Below are 19,469 nucleotides of genomic sequence, written 5' to 3'. Positions count from 1 at the left end.
TTAAAAAAACAGTGAAAAATCCATGACCTCGGTACTAAAATTTATGTTAAATGAAACTCACTCTTTCCTTTTTATCTTATTTTTGTGACAAGCTCTCACTCTGCAGTCCTGGCTAGCCCAGAACTTGCTATGTAGACCAGGATGTTCCTGAACTCATAGAGATCTGCCTGCCTCTGTTGCTCAAGTCCTGTGATTAAAGTCATGGGCCACCATACCTGGCAAATAAATTCTCTCAGATTTTTTTTTTAATGATTCCTGGTAGGTCAAACATACTACAAGGCAGGCCTCATTCCCAGGAGAATTGTATAACACAAACTACACTGGATTAGGGGGTGGGGGGGTGGGGGGGCGGCAGGAGCAATGACTCAAAAAGTTGGGAGAGGGAGCTATATGACGGTAGAGAAGGCAGATATGCAAGACATGGGGTGGGAATCAAGTACAGTATATGAATTCTTAAAAGAATTAATAAAAATACTATTTCTTTAGAAAATAAGTTTTTCTACCCTACTAGTAATTGGCTATATAGAAAATAAAATACAGGGCACACTAGTGGTATTTCTTGTGAATATAATATGATTATATGATTAGGGCATTCATTATTATACAATAGTTATATTTTTTCAGGAAATTAATGTGTTATGGTGCTAAAATGTGTTTGTTAAATACCTATTGTATTTAAAGCAATAGGTAAACACAAATATAAGCATATTCTTGACCTTAAGGTATAATTTTGTTTTGTTTTTATTAGAACATCATCATTATTGTGTGTGCACAGATGTATATAGGTACTCATATGACATGTTGCATGTGTGCATTTGGTTTTGCATTGGTTCCATGGATTGAAAGATAATCAGGCTTGTGCAGCAGGCATTAAACCCACTGAGCCATCTCACTGAACCTATGGTTTTCTTTTTAAAAAAATCAAATTGTGGGGCTGGTAAGATTGCTCAGTGTTTAAAAGCAGTGTTCTTACAGAGGACTAGGGTTTGGTTCCCAGTATCCACATAATAGCTTACTACTCCCTGCAGCTCCAGTTCCAGGGATCTGAAACCCTCTTTTGACCTCTGTGGGCACTAGGCCCACACATGGAGCACATACATATGTGCCTGCAAAACACTTATTCACATAAGATAAAATAAATAAGCCCTAAAAATAATTCACATTGTAGTGTAGCTCTCTGTATTTGCTAGTTCAGTCAGAGATACCTTGCTTTACATGATTTACATAGTAACTTTGTATACATACTTTAACTTCATCAAAGAATGCTGTGACTAACAGATGTTTGAATATCACTATTTTAAAACTAAAATTTACTTTTGGAATATATCACCAAGAATAAATGAACCCTCAGATGTACAAGTCCTGAGAAATATATATGTGATAATCTCTGTTTTAGTCATACATTTAAATAGATAATAAATAAATTGAATTTGAGGATGCAGATGAGAAAAGTACATTAAGCCTGAGATTATGTGATCAAGTTTTATATGGTTGATTTTCTTTTTAGTACCTCAAAATAATTTGATTTTTTTTCCCTCAGTATACTATCAGGAACTTTGTATGCTTTTGATTTCAGGAAGGAAAAACAAATCAGAAGTGTAGAAGAAGAAGTTGAACAAGAAAAACAAGCAGCAGATGGCATTATCAAAAATATGTCTCCTGAAAAACAAGTCAAGTACATAGAAATGAAAACCACAAATGAGAAACTGTTGCAGGTAATATTACTCTGGACAGTATACTAGGCATGGAGCAACATAATACTCAAAGTACAATTTGAAAATCAAAACCAGACTCTCTGAGAACTGAACTGGACCTACTCATCAGAATCTCATTGTAACAAGGTCCTCAGCTAAGTTCCACAGTCATTTAAGTGTGAGACACTGATATAGGATTCATTTTCTTATGCTGCATAGTGTTCTAGCTTTTAAAAAAAATACATAATAGTTCTCTGCATCTTCAGCTTTGCATATCATAAAGGTATATGAAAACACTTGGATATAATTATTTATTTGAGGCAAGGTCTCACAATGTAGCCATAGCTGCTTTGAGACTCGTTCTGTAGACAGGGCTGGCATTGAACTCAACAGAGATTCTCCTGCCTCTCTTCCAAGTGCATGCATGCATTATCTAAAATCTTGGATTTGTATGAACTTTTAATGAAAATATTAAAGGGGCTCATAAGCCAGAGCCACATGGATATTAATTTTCTTTCATTTTCCTCCCTGTTTGATAAGCAACAAGCCTTTTAACCTGTTATGGTCTTGATTTGAATGGTTCCCCAGTCATGTTGCTTAAAGGAACATTATAGGTGCCTGTTGATAAATCCTCCTAGTATTAAATGTCAATGCTTCGTCAAGCCCAGATGACCTTAAACTGAAGGATTACCAAAAAATTAGGCCAATAAATGCCAGTAATGAATATTATTTATTTCTCAGATATTGTTTCATTTAATTTTATTAGAGCATTTTTTTTATCTTGGATAATTTTTTGAATAAATGAGTCATTGAAGGAAGCATATTGTAGAAATGTCAAACTATTACCAAAGTATATTAAATTTTGTATAGGGATTATGAAAGTTCCATTGGATCTTTCTCTTTCATCTCTCCTTCATGTCTCCTCCCTCTCCCTTCTTCTTTTTCCCTCTGTGGTCAACTGTCTTTCCTTCCCTTGTTCCATCCTTTCCTCCTCCCCTCTATCCCTCCCTCCCTTATTTTTTTGTGCCCTCCTTCCCTCTTTCTTTCTCCCTTTGTCCCCTCCTATATATAAGTTTTGACTCTAAAAGGAGTTAGGCAAAATATGTGAACATGTGGCTAACGATTATTAGAATTTTAAATCTTTATTTTAAACAATGACATCATTAGTTTGAAAGTCTTTGATAATTACTATGATCAAAATACTGACATAATTATTATGACAGACATAAGAGGTTGTTGAAGGTATGTGAGAAGAATTGATAAAAGAAACTATTCCAAATAGGGTAAAACCTTGGTAAGTTCTAGTCAATATGCAAGATAGAAATTGAAAATATTTACATAATTTACTTTATTATATTTATACATAAGATGTTTAAAAATGAAGAAAAAAGTTATTTCTTTAAATTTTCCTTTTTCCCTTTAGGAATTAGATACACTTCAGCAACAGCTAGATTCATTGAACATAAAAAAGGAGAGCCTAGAAACTGTGAGTATAGAGTCATGGGAGTGTTCTGGGGAGCATTAGCCAGAACCACGCACTCTGCAGCTTACTAACAGGAGTTTCATATATTTTCTTCCCATTCTGGACCACAAAGGTCTCAGATTGGTAAGAAATAGTTTAGGTTTCTTCGTTGTGATTGTTATTTTTCTTCAGTAACTACTGTATACAAAGCCAATCATTGCCCTACAGTACAGTGAAAAAAAAATTAACAGCAGTTGGCGTGGGGATAAATCATTTGAGGGTGTAACACTTCTGTTGTTTTTATTAATTAATTAATTAAATTTACATCTCAATCAAAGCTTCTCCTCCCTCTTCCAGTAATTCCCTCACCTCCCCTGCCCATCCCCTCCCTTTCTCCTCAGAGTAGGGGGAGTCCTCTAATGGATATCAACCAGCCTTGTCGTATCAAGTTGTAGTGGACTAGGTGCGTCTTCTTTGAGGCTAGACAAGGCAGCCCAGTTAGGGGAAAGGGACCCAAAAGCAGACAATTGAGCAGAGACAGCTGTTGCTCCTGCTGTTAGGGGCCTACATGAAGACAAAGCTGCACGTCTGTTATATATGTGTACAGATGGTCTGTCCCATGCATGCTCTCTGATTGGTGGTTCAGTCTCAGTGAGCTCCTATGGGGCCAGGTTAGTTTTCTGTAGGTTTGCTTGTGGTGTCTTTGACATTTGGTTATTTCAGTCCTTCTTCCCCCTCTTCTACAAGGTCCCTGAGCTCTGTCTGGTGTTTGGCAGTGGGTCTCTGCATCTTTTTCAATCAGCTGCTGGGTGATGTCTCTCAGATGGCAGTTATGCTAGGCTCCTGTCTGCACTTGTAGCAGAACGTCATTAATAGTGTCAAGGTGGACTCTCATGGTATAGATCTCAAATTGGACCAGTCATTGGTCAGCCATTCCTTCAATTTCTGTTCCCTCTTTATCCCTGAACATCTTGTAGACAGGTTTTATGACTGGGGTTGCATCCCTGTCCTTTCATTGGAAGTCTTGCTTGGTTACAAGAGGTGGCTGGTTCAGGTTCCATATCCCCTATTGCTAGGGGTCTTAGTTAGGTTCACCCTCAGAGATACCTGGGAGTTTCCATTGTCCTAGGCTTCTAGCTTCTCACAGAGATGCTCTCCTACCAATCCCAGTTCTCTCTCTACCTCTGTTCTCTTTTTAAAAGAGATTTAGTTCACAAAATAAAGGCAGGTCATATGGTTTTAAAACTGAAAAAAAATGGCAAAAAAAATTCAGACATAACTAGTTCTTGGTTTTTTTTTTTTTTTTTTTTTGATTCTTTGTATTATTCTCTTTGTTTCTGATTGACTGATTTCAGCCCTGAGTTTATTTCCTGCCTTCTGCTCCTCTTGGGTGTGTTTACTATTATTATTACTACTACCACTACCACCATCACCTCCTCCTCCTCCTCCTCTTCCTCTCTTCCTCTCTTCCTCTCCCCCTCTCCCTCCCCCTTGTCTTCCTCTTCTTCTTCTTCCCCTTCCCCTTCCCCTCCTTCTCCTCCTCCTCTTCCTCCTCCTCCTTCTTTAGAGCTTTCAGGTGTACTTTTAAATCCTTAGTATAAGAACTTTACAGTTTATGAAAGCACTTGATGCTGTTAGCACTTTATTACAATTTTTTACAATTTTTTACAATTTTTTTTTACAATTTATGAAAGCACTTGAATGCTCTTAGCACTGCATTCATTGTGTCCTTAAGTTTGTGTATGTTGTACCTTCATTTTCATTGAATTCTAAAAAGTCTTTAATTTCTTTATTTCTTCCCTGTCACATTGATCATTGAGTAGGGAGTTGTTCAGTTTACATGTTTATGTAAGCTTTCTCTTTTTTCTGTTGTTGAAATCCAGCTTTAATCAATGGTGGTGTGATTGGATACAAGGAGTTATTTCAGTCTTGTTGTATTTGTTGAGGCTTACTTTGTGACCAAGTATATGATCAATTTTGGAGAAGGTTCCATGAGGTGCTGAGAAGGTATAATCTTTTGTGCTTGGGTGAAATGTTCTACAGATGTCTGTTAGGTCCATTTGATTCATATTGTCTGTTACTTTCATTATTTCTCTGTTTACTTTCTGCCTCAATGACCTGTCAGTTGGTGAGAATGGGGTGCTGATATCTCCCACTATTAATGTGTGGGGTTTGATATGTGACTTAAGCTTTATCAATGTTTCTTTTACAAATGTTGGTGCCTTTGCATTTGGGGCATAGATGTTCAGAATTGAGACATCATCTTGTTGGATTTTTCTTTTGATGAATCAGAAGTGTACTTCCGTATGTCTTTTGATTACTTTTGGTTGATAGTCTATTTTATTTTATTAGATATCAGAATGGCTTGTTTCTTGGGTCCATTTTCTTGGAAAACCTTTTTCCAGCTCTTTACTCTGAGGTAACGACTATCTTTGTTGCTGAGGTGTGTTTCTTGTATGCAGTAGAACAATGGATCTTATTTATGCATCCACTCTGTTAGCCTGTGTGTTTTTATTGGGGAATTGATGTTAAGAGATATCAATGGCCATTAATTGTTAGTTTCTTATTTTGATGTTGGTGTGGTACTGTGTGTGTGTGTGTGTGTGTGTGTTTCTCTTTTAGTTTTGCTGGTGTGGGATTAACTATTTCTTTTTGGGGGGGGTGTGGTTATCCTTGTGTTGGAATTTTTCTTCTTGTATCCTCTGTAGGACTGAATTAGTGGAAAGATCTTGTTTAAATTAATTTTTTTATGGAATATTTTGTTTTCTCCATCTGTGGTGATTGAAAGTTTTGCTCCGGGGTATAGAAGTCTGGGCTGGCATCTGTGATCTCCTAGAGACTGTAAGGCATCTGATCAGGCTGTTCGCCGAGTGTGCCTAAGATTCTCCTTTCCATCTCTTGTATTCTGTTGGTCATGCTTGTGGCTGTAGTTCCTGCTCCCTTTCCTAGGTTTCCCACCTCCAGGATTGCTTCAGATTGTGTTTTCTTTACTGCTTCTATTTACATTTTTAGGTCTTGAAAAGTTTTATTCAGCAAGCCAGCGGTGGTGCAGTGGCTAAGGTAGCCGCCTGCAGAGGGCGAACCCGTGCCCTCTGCTCTCTCGCTCTCTCTCTCTCTCTCTCTCTCTCTCTCTCTCTCTCTCTCTCTCTCTCCCTCTCCCCCCCCCCCCGTTCGAATCCCGCTTTCCCCGTGTGACTCTGCCCGAGTTTGATGGAAAAAAAAAAATTTTATTCACTTCTTTCACCTCTTTGATTGTTTTTTCTTGTAATCTTATTTATTTATTTCCTTTTTAAGGGCCGCTACGTGTTTGATTGTATTTTCCTGTATTTCTTTAAGGGATTCATTCATTTTCTCTGTAAAGGTCTCTATCATCTTCATAAGATTAGATTTAAGATAATCTTATTGTGATTTAGGTGTGTTAGGATATTCAGGTCTTGCTGTTGTGGGATAGCTGGGTTCTGGTGGTGTTATATTGTTCTGGCTTCTGTTGATTGTGTTCTTGTGCTCACCTTTAGCTATTTGGTTGTTCATAGTGTTGGCAGGCCTGGTATTCCCAATGGGAGTAGGTCTCTGGGGATGCAGATACAACTAGTAGTCTCTGATGTCAGCAGGTCTCTCGAATTGTAGGTAAAGCTGGTTGTTTCTGGTGGCTGCAGGCTTCCAGGGATGTAGGCAGAGCTGGTAGACCCTGATAGCTTCAGGCTGCTGGCTGTCCCAGGTGGGGGCAGGCCTCCAGGGATGTAGGTGGAGTTGTGGCACAGGAAATGGAGTTCATAGGTGGCAGGGCGGAGCTTGCTGCTGCTGGGTTTGCCCAGAAGGGCCAGGGAATTAGGGTAGGGTTCTCACCTGGTAGCTGGTGATGCCTGCAGGTATCTGGTATTTTGGTTAGAGGTATGGACTAGAAGTGGTAGTTTGGGGCTTGAGGAACTCACCTGGTTGTCCCTGGCAGCAGCAGGCCTTCAGGGATCCAGGCAGAGCTGTGGCTAGCAAAAACTTATGGATCTTTTTATCTAAAAGAATTTTATCACATCTGTTTCATTTTAGAGATTATTTTTGTGAAGGTGGAACTGTGTTAAGTATACAGTAACTGTTCAACCTGCACTAGTTTCCCAGTTCCTGTAACAGGGTCATAACCCAGGTCATTAAAGCAGTACATTTAATTTTTTGTGGTTGTGGAGGTTAGACATCTACAATCAAGGTGTGTTGTAGCAGAGTGTGTTTTCCTATGATGCTCTGCAATGTTCTGGTTTCTTCCTAGTCACCAGAACTGGTATTTCTTAAGGTAACTTCTTCACTGCTGTTGTTGCCTGTGCAATCAGTTTACATTCTCAGTGTGGGCTCTAAAGACACCAGTCATGTTGATGAGAGAGCATCATGTCTTTATCTTAACTCTCTGTCTCTCCAGAAGACCAACTAAAGTTTTCCTTTTTGTTCTTAGGAAATAGCACACTCCCAGGTAAAACAAGAGGCTGTATTGCTATATGAGAAACTTTATGAGTTAGAGTCCCATCGAGATCAAATGATTGCAGAAGACAAGAGCATGGGGTCGCCAATGGAGGAAAGGGAGAGATTGCTTAAGCAGGTAGGGGAAGAACACTCATTATTGTTTTTTGTTTTGTTTTGTGTTTTTGAGACAATGTTTCTCTGTGTGGCCCCTGGTTGCCCTGGAATTTGCTCCATAGATGAGGCCTCGAACTCAGAGATCTATCTGCCTCTACCTCCTGAGTGTTGGTATTAATGATGCATGCCACCACTGCCTGGCCATTTATTTGTTTAAGAGTTATGAATTAAGCAGAAAATCAATGTAACTATTATCCAAAAATAATAGTTAGCTTTACTTCAGTATGAAATATGAGCCAAAAAAAATATCTTACGTTCTTAAACAATTTAGTTTTGGAGTAAATCTTCGGTTTGTATTTTTTGGTGTATATTTTAGTCTTTATTTCATGGATACTCCTTTTATTGGTGATTTAACTAGTTAGATATTCTTACTGAAAATAAATTCCATTATTTAGATTATTTCTACAAAAAAAGAAGTGTCCCAAGTCTAATGACTTTGGTAGTTAGTATTAGTGCCTTCATGGAGAGAGTGGAATTTAAATGTCACAAGAAATTATATATGACACAGTCACGTGCCATGTATTCCATAGCTTTTCCACTGCGTCTAGACTGCTTTAGTTTAGCTCTAAGTTACAGTGAACTTGTTTATGCTGATGTGTACTAAGTCCAGGACCCTTGGGAGAGCTGTATCTTCACATGGGCAGAGATGTCTCCTAGAACTCCTTCGAGGTCTTTTATGTTTGCGGGTGTGTGTGTATGTGCATATGTCTGTGTATGTGCTAGTGGGGTTTTGGAACCTTATGGATCAATTAAGAGATTGTTAGAATCAACATTTCTAGAATGTCTCCTCAGGTAAAGATACTTGCTACTAAGCGTGGTAGCCTGAGATTAAACCTATGAACCCACATGGTAGAAGGAAAACTAGTTTCTGAAAGTTGATCTCTGACTTCCACACTTGCACTATAGTGAACCCTCCCACATACAGTATATAAATTAAAATATAATACAATTTTTAAAAAATTCTAAAACTTCAACCATTCCTTACAAAGAAAAGATTAGGGGCAGGAAAGAAGAGAATGCTTTAGAGATTGCTAGTTAAATATGAGTTTAACTAGGGCTTGGTGTCACACAGCTGGGAGGCAGAAGCAGGTAGATGATTTCTGTGAGTTTTAGGGCCAGCCTGGTCTACATAGTAAGTTCCAGGACAATTAGGGCTTTATATAGAGATCTTATCTTAAAAATATTAAATCTAGGATTAATAAATGTGTGTATATATATATATATATATAATATGTATTATATATACACACATATACATATGCATATGCATGTATATCTTCTATAGGATATGGAATTATACATATTCAAAATACTACATGGCATGGTATAAATGTGTCCTAAAAAGTATTCATTATTTTTCTGAAATTTAATTGTATTGAGGCTTCGCAAATCTGGTAGCTAGATCCTTGGATGTGGGGGAGCCTTAGAAATCTAAGATACCTCCTATTAACTGTCTCATGTTGGAAGATATGTTAACCTGATAAGTGTCCTAGTTAGAGTTTATATTGCTATGATGAAACACCATGACCAAAAGTAACTTAGGGAGAAAAGGTTCATTTCACTTAGATTTCCATATCATCATCAAAAACAGCTAGGCCAAGTACAAAACAGCAAGAAATCTAAGGACAAGAGCTGATGCAGAGACCATGAACAGTTCTGCTTACTGGCTTACTCCCTGTGGCTTGCTCAGCTAGTGTTCTTGTGAGACCTAGAACCACCAGCCCATGGATGCTCTCATCCATAATAGGCTGAGTCTTTCTACTTCAATCTCCAATTTTAAAAAAATGCCTTACACACTTACCTATAGCCTGATTTGTTTTTTAGTTATTTATTTGCTCATTTATTTATTTGTTCATTTTGTTTAGAGACAGGGTGTTTCTGTAGCCCTGGATGTTCTGGAACTCACTGTATAGACCAGGTTGATTTCACACTTACAGATACTCACCTGCCTCTGCCTCCTGAATTCTGGGATTAAAGGTTTATGCAACCACACCTGACTGTATAGCCTGATTTTGAGAAGGCATTTTCCCAATTTACATTTTCTCTCAGATGATTCGTAGTTTGTATGAAGCAGTCATAAAACTGGCCAGAACAGTAGATAAGAATATATTTGAGGAAGAAGGAAGGAATCTGTGAATAGTTTCTTAGTGAAGTTCTCTTTCAGATAGTCTATTCAGATGAGTTATTCTTTAAATACTATTTTCTTTCTATGCCTATATAGGTTAAAGAAGATAATCAGGAAATAGCCAGCATGGAGAGACAGTAAGTACATTTCAGCCAGGATATTTGATATTTGTTGTTCTTTAAGATTCTATCCTAAAGTTATAAGAGTACCTGCTTTTATAGGCATTTTCAGGTAGCTTTCAGTCTCCAGGATTTAATTCTTTGTCATTGCCTAGTATAATTTCTTTTTGAAAACAGCTTTACAAAGAGATGGCTTATATACATTGTATATTTAAAGCATACTATTCAGAGCTTTCCATTAGGTTTACACTTGGACAGCCAGTGCCCCAGCTCAGTCACTAACCAAATCCCACAGCTTGTAACCATTGTTTTTCTTACTTACCCCTTCCTTCACTTTAAGACTGGAACTCTACTCTGTGTTACCTATTTGCCTATTCTGGGCATTTCATGTGTGGAGTCAAACAGCTTTTGGTTCCATGTGTCAACATACTTTCATTTAGCCTAACATTTTCAAGGCTTATTTGTGCTGTAGTAGATAATCAATATCTCATTTATTTTTAATTTCAATTAATATTCCATTGTATCTTTTTAAATTTATTCATCAATTGATAGGCTTTGCTTGTTGCTCTTTTGTGGCTATTAGGAATCATATTGACATGAACATCTGTGAGCTGGTTTCTGTATGGGCATTTATTTCAACTTCTTCTACATAAATATTCAGGAATGGAATTGCTGGCTTATGTGGTTACTTTATATTTTACATTGTAAATTTAGAGTCCAGTCTAAGTAAAGTAGCTGTATAATAGGCATTCTATTTTCTATACAAATAAACACTTTGCATTTCCACCTGCAGTGTATGAGAGTCTAGGCTTTTATAATCTTCATCACTTACCATCATTTGTCTTTTTAAAAAACTATTATCTATGATTTCATTACAGCTATGTCAGTGAATGTGAAATAGTATTTTTCCTTAGCTTTCACTAGCAATTTCTTGATAGCTTATGGTGTTGAATTTCTTTTCACGTGCTGTTGGCCATGTGTATATCATCTTTGAAGAAGTGTTTATTAATGTCCTTTGCATGTTCTCATGAATTTATCATTAGTGGTATTGAATAAAATGAATTACATATTCCGTATAGAGTTCGCTCACCAGATACATGACTTACAAAATTACTCACATTGTATTAGATACATTTTAATATTTTAATGATGTTCTGGTAGTAGAAAAGTTTTCAATATGATGATTCTTATTATGATTTTTTTTCCTTGTGTTGCTTCTAAAGTTCAATATTTTTAACAGGTTAACAGATATAAAGGAAAAAATAAATCAGTTTAGTGAAGAAATTAGACAACTTGACATGGATTTAGAGGAACACCAAGGTAATGTTTGTGGTATATTTTTGCGTTTTTTAAAATGCAATTAATATATACCTGAACATATGCATATTAGTTGTAATCTTAGTGACTTTTTAGGATTTATTATTTAAATAAATATAATACTCAATGATACTGTTAACTTTAGTTAACTGAAATATATATCAAGTATTATAAATAGTGTAAAAATAATTACTTGATTAAAACTTTAAGTAACTGTGTAAAATAAGTACCTAGTTTTTCAAGAATGCTTTTTTTTTTTTTTTTTTTTTTTTTTTTGTCCTAATAGAGGAGATGACAGTCAGGTAATGAATACCACAAGCAGCCCCAAGAGCCTTGGTTTCCTGGTTGGTCTAGTTATGAGGGAGCAAGCACTGTTGTCTCATGTTTCCCCAGCCAAAGGTCTTCCTGGTAGAAATCCTGTGTGTATGGGAGAAGTGTGGGCATCAAAATTCCCAACCAGATTACTCTTGACTCCCTGTTTAAAGAGTTCATGGTTTAACTTCAAACTAATTATTTGTTCATGGACTAACCAGGATCAACTATGTATTATCAGTCAGTGGAGGAACCTCAGGATAATTTACCAATGGATGATAATAGACATTCACAGTAGGGAAAAGAGTATCCTTAAACTTTCTTTTTACTTTGATTTTTCATATATTTATTTATTTATTGAACAAATCTTTTAAACATTTTTATTATTTTATGTGCATTGGAGTTTTATATGTGTGTATCTGTCTGTCTCTCTATCTATCTATCTATCTATAGATAGATTGGATCCCCTGGAACTGGAGCTACAGACAGTTGTGAGCTGCCATATGGGTGCTTGAAATTGAATCCCTGTCCTCTGGAAGAGCAGCCATTTCTCCAGCTCTTTACTTTGATTTTAAAGATAGTATTTATGCCTTTTTGTTATCATATAAATAATATTGTTTTGTTGATTCATTACTTACCTGGATAGAGCACTCTATAAGAAACCTTTGAATACTAGATAATTCATTTTATAACTGTGAAAGCTCAGAGATATTAGTAATTTGCTAAATTCTCCAAAAAAAGTAAAAACTAGTTGTAAACTGAGGTTTTCTGATGATAAAGTCTTAGACCTACTGCCTAAACATAAGCTTGACTTTTTGATTCAAAGTATTTCATTTGTGAAATTAAAATATGTTCTAGAAACATAAAGTTACGTCTTCATGTGGTTACTAATGGTTTTATTAAGACTTCTAAAAGCAGGAAAACATTAGGTAAGTAAGCTTGACTATGCTTTAGTTTTCTGCTTTGGGAAATGAGCGTCATGGTAATATCTCACTAAGGTTTATGGATTAAATGGCATTTATGACAATGGTAGACTTATAATAAATTAATACTAAAGTCATATTAATTTTAAAATATATTTACTTGTTTTTTTCATTGATAAGATTATATATGCACTGATTGTTTATAGCATGTTTCTGAAGTATGTGTATATTTGAATGACTCAGTCAAACTGGCATATGCATTACTTTACATGTTGTTCATTGAGAGCAACTCAGACCCACTCTTCATGCTCCTCAAGCATGTGCCACACTGTTGCTGGGCATGGTAGCACACCTCTTAAATCCAGCACTGAAGCCAGAAGCAGGAGTGTCCCGATGAGTTTGGGCCCCCACCCCTACCCCTTCCCCGGATTATATAGTGAGCTCCAGGACAGTCAGGGACACATAACAAACTGTGATGGAAGATCTAAGAGGGGAAAAGAGTATATTTATACTAATGTACAGTGATCTCATCAATTGATTCTTAGCTTATGGAATTTCATGTCTTTTGCCTGTGTTATTTCCTCACTGTTGCTTTTCATATATGTAGATCTATTTTGAGAAACCCGATATTTTTATTTTAGAAATTTTACAGATTGCATCCTAAATAATTTTTTCCCTAAATTATAATGTACAGTGTTTAGTTCATTCTCCTAAAATTTGGGAGGTAAAATTTATTATCAGTTGAACTTGTAAGAGAAATAGAATTCAGAGTGTTTCATTTTTTGCTTCTATTTTCTTTTTTGTTTCAAATATTTGTTTTTTTATTACTGTAGAATAAGATAATCCATAATTGTGTAATAGTGATAATAGGACATAGAAGCATTTATAAATATATAGCATAGATGTGTGTATATATAATCACAGGTAAGTGTATTGATGCATCAGTGATTATTGTTGCCACTGCTCTGCTGTGATCATCCTAATTACTGCGACAACACAGTGGGTTGTGTAGACGGTAACTTGTTAGAAGGTTACTTGTTAGTTCAGGACCTCATTACTTTCTGCCTGAACTATTGCAGTAGCCTCCTAACTGGTTATCCCACCTCCATTTTTGCCCCATCTAGGTTTTTTTTCCAGTATAGTCCTGTAAGAATGATTTGTGTAAAACAGACCTGGTGTCCTTGTCCTGCCTAAATACAGTTCACCATGATGCACAAGATAACAAGTTTTGTATGTCATATTAGTTCTGTAGTCTGACTCTATCAGCCTCCATTTCATCCCATAGTCATCTCTGGGCCCTGCCTCCCTTTTAAACCAGGTCTTACAATGTAGCTCAGGCTTGCCTAGAACTTACTGTATAGCTCAGGCTAGCTTCAAATTCATAGCAATCCTCATGCCTCATCCTCCAAAAACTGGGATGACAGATATGAACCATCATACCCAGCTCTATAGTAATCTAATTATAACAGTCTACTTCTGTTACCTTACATTTCTCCTTATTACCATTCATTCAACTATTTTATCCACTAACCTTTTGCTTTTGTTGTCTTCATTTAACTTAGTATTTGTTGTTCTTCTGTTCATCTGATTAAATTCTTAGCCCTTAAGATTTAACTTGGCATCCTCTTACTCAACATAATTCTGAACTTCCTTCCCTAACTATCCTCTAGGCTTAGATGAGTAATTGTCCTCCGTGTTACTGGAGCACAGTATGTATTCTAGTTGCCTACTTAATTTATTTGTCTTCCTTCTTAGACTGTAAGCCCTCAAGGGCAGGGACTACTCCTTAACTCACTTTAGTAATCTAGTTCATCAACACTGTATCTGGGAAGTAAATGCTTCGTGGATCCCTAAACAATCCATAGTGAAAATTGAGCTCCAATCTGTTCTTAGGGTCCTCTCATTTTAGGATATAGGTGTGCACTCTCCAGAAAGCTTGACTACAAAGATTTTATTACTTTCCAGAGGATCCCTACCTTGAATTCATGTTTTCTAATAAAGTGGTACATATTTTTGTCTATATCTGCATCTTTACCTGGGATGGTTAATTTGATTGTCAACCTGATTTACAAAGCACATAATAGCATATCTATGAGATTGCTTTCTGTGATGACTACCTTAGGGGATAAGGTCAACTGAAATGTGAGTAACAACTTTTCATAGGCTGGAAACCCAAGTAGTGTAGACATTTTCTCTCTCTGCTTTGTGGCTTCCATGACATGAGCTGTTCTGCTCCTCACACTCTTTGCCATGATGGATGGAAACTACTAAAAAGGAGTCAAAAACAAATCTTTTCTTTCTTAAATTGATGCTGAAAGTAAAGTAAAACAAAACTAGCATAGACAATTGATACCAAGCTGGGTGTGTTAATACAAATTGATAATCCCAGTTCCCAGGAGGTTAAGGAAGGAGGATTGCTGCAAGTTCAAGGATAATTTGGGCAACATGCTGAGTTCAAGGACAGCCTGAGACACAGTGTCTAAAGTTCCTTTTTACTCCATTAACCCCTAAAGAAAATGTGTATCATAGAAGTATATTGTGGCTGTGACTAAACTTAGAATTTGATCTTTAAGCCTTTGGAACTGGTTTATAGGAGGAATTTAGAACAGTTTGAAGAAATGGTCCAAAGCATGCTAGGAATAAGGGTTGTGGTAGGAGTTAAGAAAAGCAGGATGCCAACAGGAATGAGTGAGCTCAGAGAGTAAAGAGTGAGCTCACGAGGCTTTAAATGGGAACACGAGTTAGATCATGCGTATTATATTCTGGCAAAGAGCTTCTCTGTGTTCTGAGATTATGTGTGATACTTAATGTTAAAGGACTGACTAGTTCATTAGTAAGAGGAAGTTTCAGGAGAACTCAGGATACAGGCAGTTGTGTAGGTTATGCTAGCTACTTTTGCCAAGTTGACGGTAAGAACTGTGAGCAAAAAGCAGAGCAGAAAGGTTTGAAAACTTGCCTTGTCTCCAGAATAACATAAATTTAGGGCTAGGGAAGTGTGGCCCTTCTAACGTTTTCAAGATTAGAACAGCTTGCACCATCAAGTAAAAACATCTTTAATTGCTACTTTTTAATTTTTCTTTTCTTTTTTAATTTTTATTTTTATTTTATTTAATTTTTTTTTTACTTTTTAATTTTTAATCAAGTGCTTGCTACATAGCCCACACTGCACTCAAAATCTCAGTAATGTTCTCGGTCTCATAGGAGTGAACCAAATGATTACTTTTTAAAGTGTTACTTTTGTATGAACAAATGAACTGTGGAAAAAGCATTGTTGCTTTGAGTAAGACACAGTAAGTAAGACTATAATAAAATAGGCAAAATAGGTTATTAATAGACCCTTTTCTCTCAAGGTTTATATTTCTTAGTCTCTCTCTAACCAGAGCCTTGAGTATCAATGCCACATGTTCTGGGGAAAACAACTGCTAGAAAGTATTTCCATTATAAATTAATACGTGGGAGGTTATATCTCATGGTTTAGTCCCTCATAGTAACATTTTTTTTGGTCCGTTTAACCTGAACCAGACCTTTATTTTTATCTTTACTCATTTACATTAAATAAATTCTGATAATAACAGTGTTACCATATAATGCATGTTCAAACTTTTTGTGGAAAAGATGTTGAAAACAAGTAATTACCTCTCTGTATAGAATTACTGGGTCTTTTGAAATCATATGGTTTTGAGCTTTAACCATTGCTAGCTTAGGCTGAATTTTTCTTAGTTCTGATAAATTAGTTATCAATCATCTGTTTGGGTTTTCCAAAATTTCCAAATTTTTATTTCTACTGTCTTTTTTTCCTATTCCCCATTCTTGGGCGTTTATACTTTAAAATGCAAGCAAGCAAACAAACAAAAAAGCAACTTTGTATTGTGGTTTTAAGAGGGCTTGGACATGAGTCAGTATTAGAAGTGGGTGTTCAGCTAGCCATAGTGGTGCACACCTTAAATCCCAGCACTCAGGAGGCAGAGGTAGACAGGTCTCTGTGAGCTGGAAGCCAGCCTGATTTATATAGTGAGTTCAAAGAAAGAAGTGTATGTTCAATCTATATCACCTTTACAAGGAAGTCACTAGTTATAAAACTGACCTAGAATCTTTTAAGAGTTCAGTCACCTTGTGTGTGCTTTATTTTACTGTTTTTAAAGTTGTACGTTTGTGTGTTTTATTGTAAATAACCATTCTTATATGCTTTTATTGACTTTTAAGTTGGCCTCAGTCACCTTTTTCTGTTCTTAAATATTATTATTATTTACTATAATGTGGTAGCAAATGCCTGTAATTCTGCCAGAGAGGTAATCAAGATTTCAAATTCAGAGGACAGCATGGAGCTTCAAAGTAAAACCCGTCACAAACAAACATGAATGCCCAACGTGAGTGATGACACACCCCTGTAGTCTCAGCTTCTCAGAAGGCTAGGTTGACAGAAGCTAGGCTGGAGGATAGCTCGAGGCCAGGAGTCAGGGGAACCTGAGCAATTGGCGGGACCCCGATAAGTCTATCTGATATATATTTGATGTAATAAATTTAAACAATAAAAAAGCATATTCAATAAAAAGTTGTCTCTTTAAACTCATCTAAGACTTCTAAGGTAATCATTATTCATGTTTAGTCTTTAAAATTAGATTTACTCCAAGCTTACAAACATTTTATTTTTATTTTTTTAAGATTTATGTTTTATTTATATGTGTACATTGTACCTGTCTTCAGACATCAGATCCCTTTACAGATGGTCGTGAGCTACCATGTGGTTGTTGGGAATGGAACTTAGGACCTCTGGAAGAGCAGTCAGTGCTCTTAACCGCTGAGCCATCTTTCCAGCCTCTACATTTTTAAATGAAGTAAAACTATATAGTTCTTTTTAGCTTGAATATTTTCATCTATTGTATTAGTTTCCTTTTTGTTGCTGCAATAAAATATCCCAAGAAAAGTAATTTAAGGAAGAAAGCATTGATTTTGGTTTACAGTTTGAGAGGGGATGTGTAGTCTATTATGGTAGTAGGAGCATGGCATGGGGCTAGTCCAGCAGTCAGGTAGCAGAGAAATCACAGTTCATCCACACACAGGTAGTTGAGAGCCATGTTGAACTAGGACCAGGCACTTATTTCTTCTGGCACATCTTTCTCTCTCAAAGGTTCTACAACTCCCCAGTGTTACTAGCTGGGGACCAAATGTTTAAACATGAGTTTATCAGGATATGTTATACTCAAACCAGAAAACTATATTAAGTATATACGAGTATGTACATTTCATTTACTGTTAGAAGCTGAAGGCTCAAGAATGGTGCCCAGTGCATATTAAGCACTGTGACAACCATTAGCTGCTACCATCGTTGTGGTTGTGTAATATTCTGTACTATAGAATACAATATATACTATACTATATATACAGTATACTATACAATGTCTCAACATTAACAGGAAAGCTATTTTCAATTATTATTATTTTTTTTTATCAAAAACAGTGATACAAGGCCATGCATGATGGCATATGTCCTTCATCTCAGCATTTGGAAAGCAGAGGCAAGTGAGTTCAAGTTTAAGGCCAGCCTGGTCTACAATAGTGAGCTTGTGGACAACCAGAGCTACATAGTCAGACCCTAACACAAAACAAACAAACAGACTAACTAGTGACTTCATAGGTATTTGTGTACATTCGTGTGTATTATACAGAATAAATTTCTACAACTGAAGTTTTAACCAGAATAAATTGGAGTTATTACTTTTAATTTTGTTAATTTCTCACAAAGATTGAGCCATTTCCTATGGCTGGAAGTAGTATGTAGATACTGTTTCTCAACAATGCAAGCTATATAAATGTCCTAGTTTTTGTTACTTAAAGTAATATAGCCACTCCATGACAATTCCAAACTCTTTTGCCTGTGGACAAAGGCCTGAATGTGCAGTTTTACCAATATCCATAAGGTGGGGCTAATTCTCTGAGAACCTATTTTTGTAGGCTAGGATTGACATACAGCTAACAAAGGACAGTAACATTCACATACTTTCCTAAGATGAATGTTTGAGCATAGTTACTAAAAATTATGCCTTCATTTGTAGAACCCATTATTACCCCAGATTTGGATTAGACAGCATGATAAATAGTATCTGATTATTAATCTACCATAGACATAAATATCTGATAATGACAGGATGGTAAATATAATAGATGTACACATAAAGTATGTAGGGCCTCTGGAACATTGGCCTAACAAGATAATTACTTATAATTTATTCTGTAATTTATATGTACCTTGAATAATCAAAATATGCTTACTTTGCCTATAGTATACAGTCTTTTGTGTGACAGTGTCTCTGAAACTTACATAAGATATTTCTTTTTTTTTTTTTCATTTTTAAAAAATTTACTTATTCACCTTATATCCAGATCACTGCTCCTTCCCTGTTTTCCCTTCTACAATCCCTCTTCCCATACCCTCTTCTCCCCTGAGAGAGCAGAAGCCCCATCTGGGTATCCCCCACCACCCTGGCACATCAAGTCTCTGCGGGGCTAGGCACATCCTCTCCCACTAAAACCAGACAAGGCAGTCCAGCTAGAAGAACATATTCCACAAACAGGCAACAGTTTTAGGGATTGCCCTTATTTCAGTTGTTCAGAACCTACATGAAGACCAAGCTGCACATTTGGGTATAGCACATTATGCTCTTTGTTTGGTGGTTCAGTCTCTGAGAGCTCCCAAGAGTCCAGGAGTCCAAGAGTTAGTTGACTCTGTTGGTCTTCCTGTGAAAAGGTATTTCTTATACAGATAATTCATAAGGTTTGCTTTAGGAGTCTTCTCTTAGTAGTGGTATACAGTTGAAATAAAAAAAAAAATTAAGGCAAAATATTTTTATCCTGCAACTAAACATGTCTTCACACAGTGCTACTTTAGCTGGTCTTGGA

The 19,469-nt window shown here is 36.4% G+C and overlaps 1 protein-coding gene across 2 annotated transcripts in view; it reads left to right on the top strand.

Moving 5' to 3' along the window:
* Ift74 (intraflagellar transport 74) overlaps positions 1-19,469 on the top strand; it is an 82,868-nt gene that overhangs the window by 43,003 nt on the left and 20,396 nt on the right. For both annotated transcript variants that reach the window (XM_076934658.1, XM_034501985.2), the window contains 5 exons: positions 1,577-1,715; positions 3,118-3,180; positions 7,595-7,738; positions 9,998-10,038; positions 11,261-11,340. In XM_076934658.1, coding sequence (XP_076790773.1) covers positions 1,577-1,715; positions 3,118-3,180; positions 7,595-7,738; positions 9,998-10,038; positions 11,261-11,340 — 467 coding nt within the window. The remainder of the gene's footprint in view (positions 1-1,576; positions 1,716-3,117; positions 3,181-7,594; positions 7,739-9,997; positions 10,039-11,260; positions 11,341-19,469) is intronic.

Source organism: Arvicanthis niloticus, chromosome 5 (genome assembly GCF_011762505.2).
Source record: "Arvicanthis niloticus isolate mArvNil1 chromosome 5, mArvNil1.pat.X, whole genome shotgun sequence".
Lineage (NCBI taxonomy): Eukaryota > Metazoa > Chordata > Mammalia > Rodentia > Muridae > Arvicanthis > Arvicanthis niloticus.
Note: the sequence above shows the minus strand (reverse complement) of the source record. Positions and strands in the feature narration are given on the sequence as shown.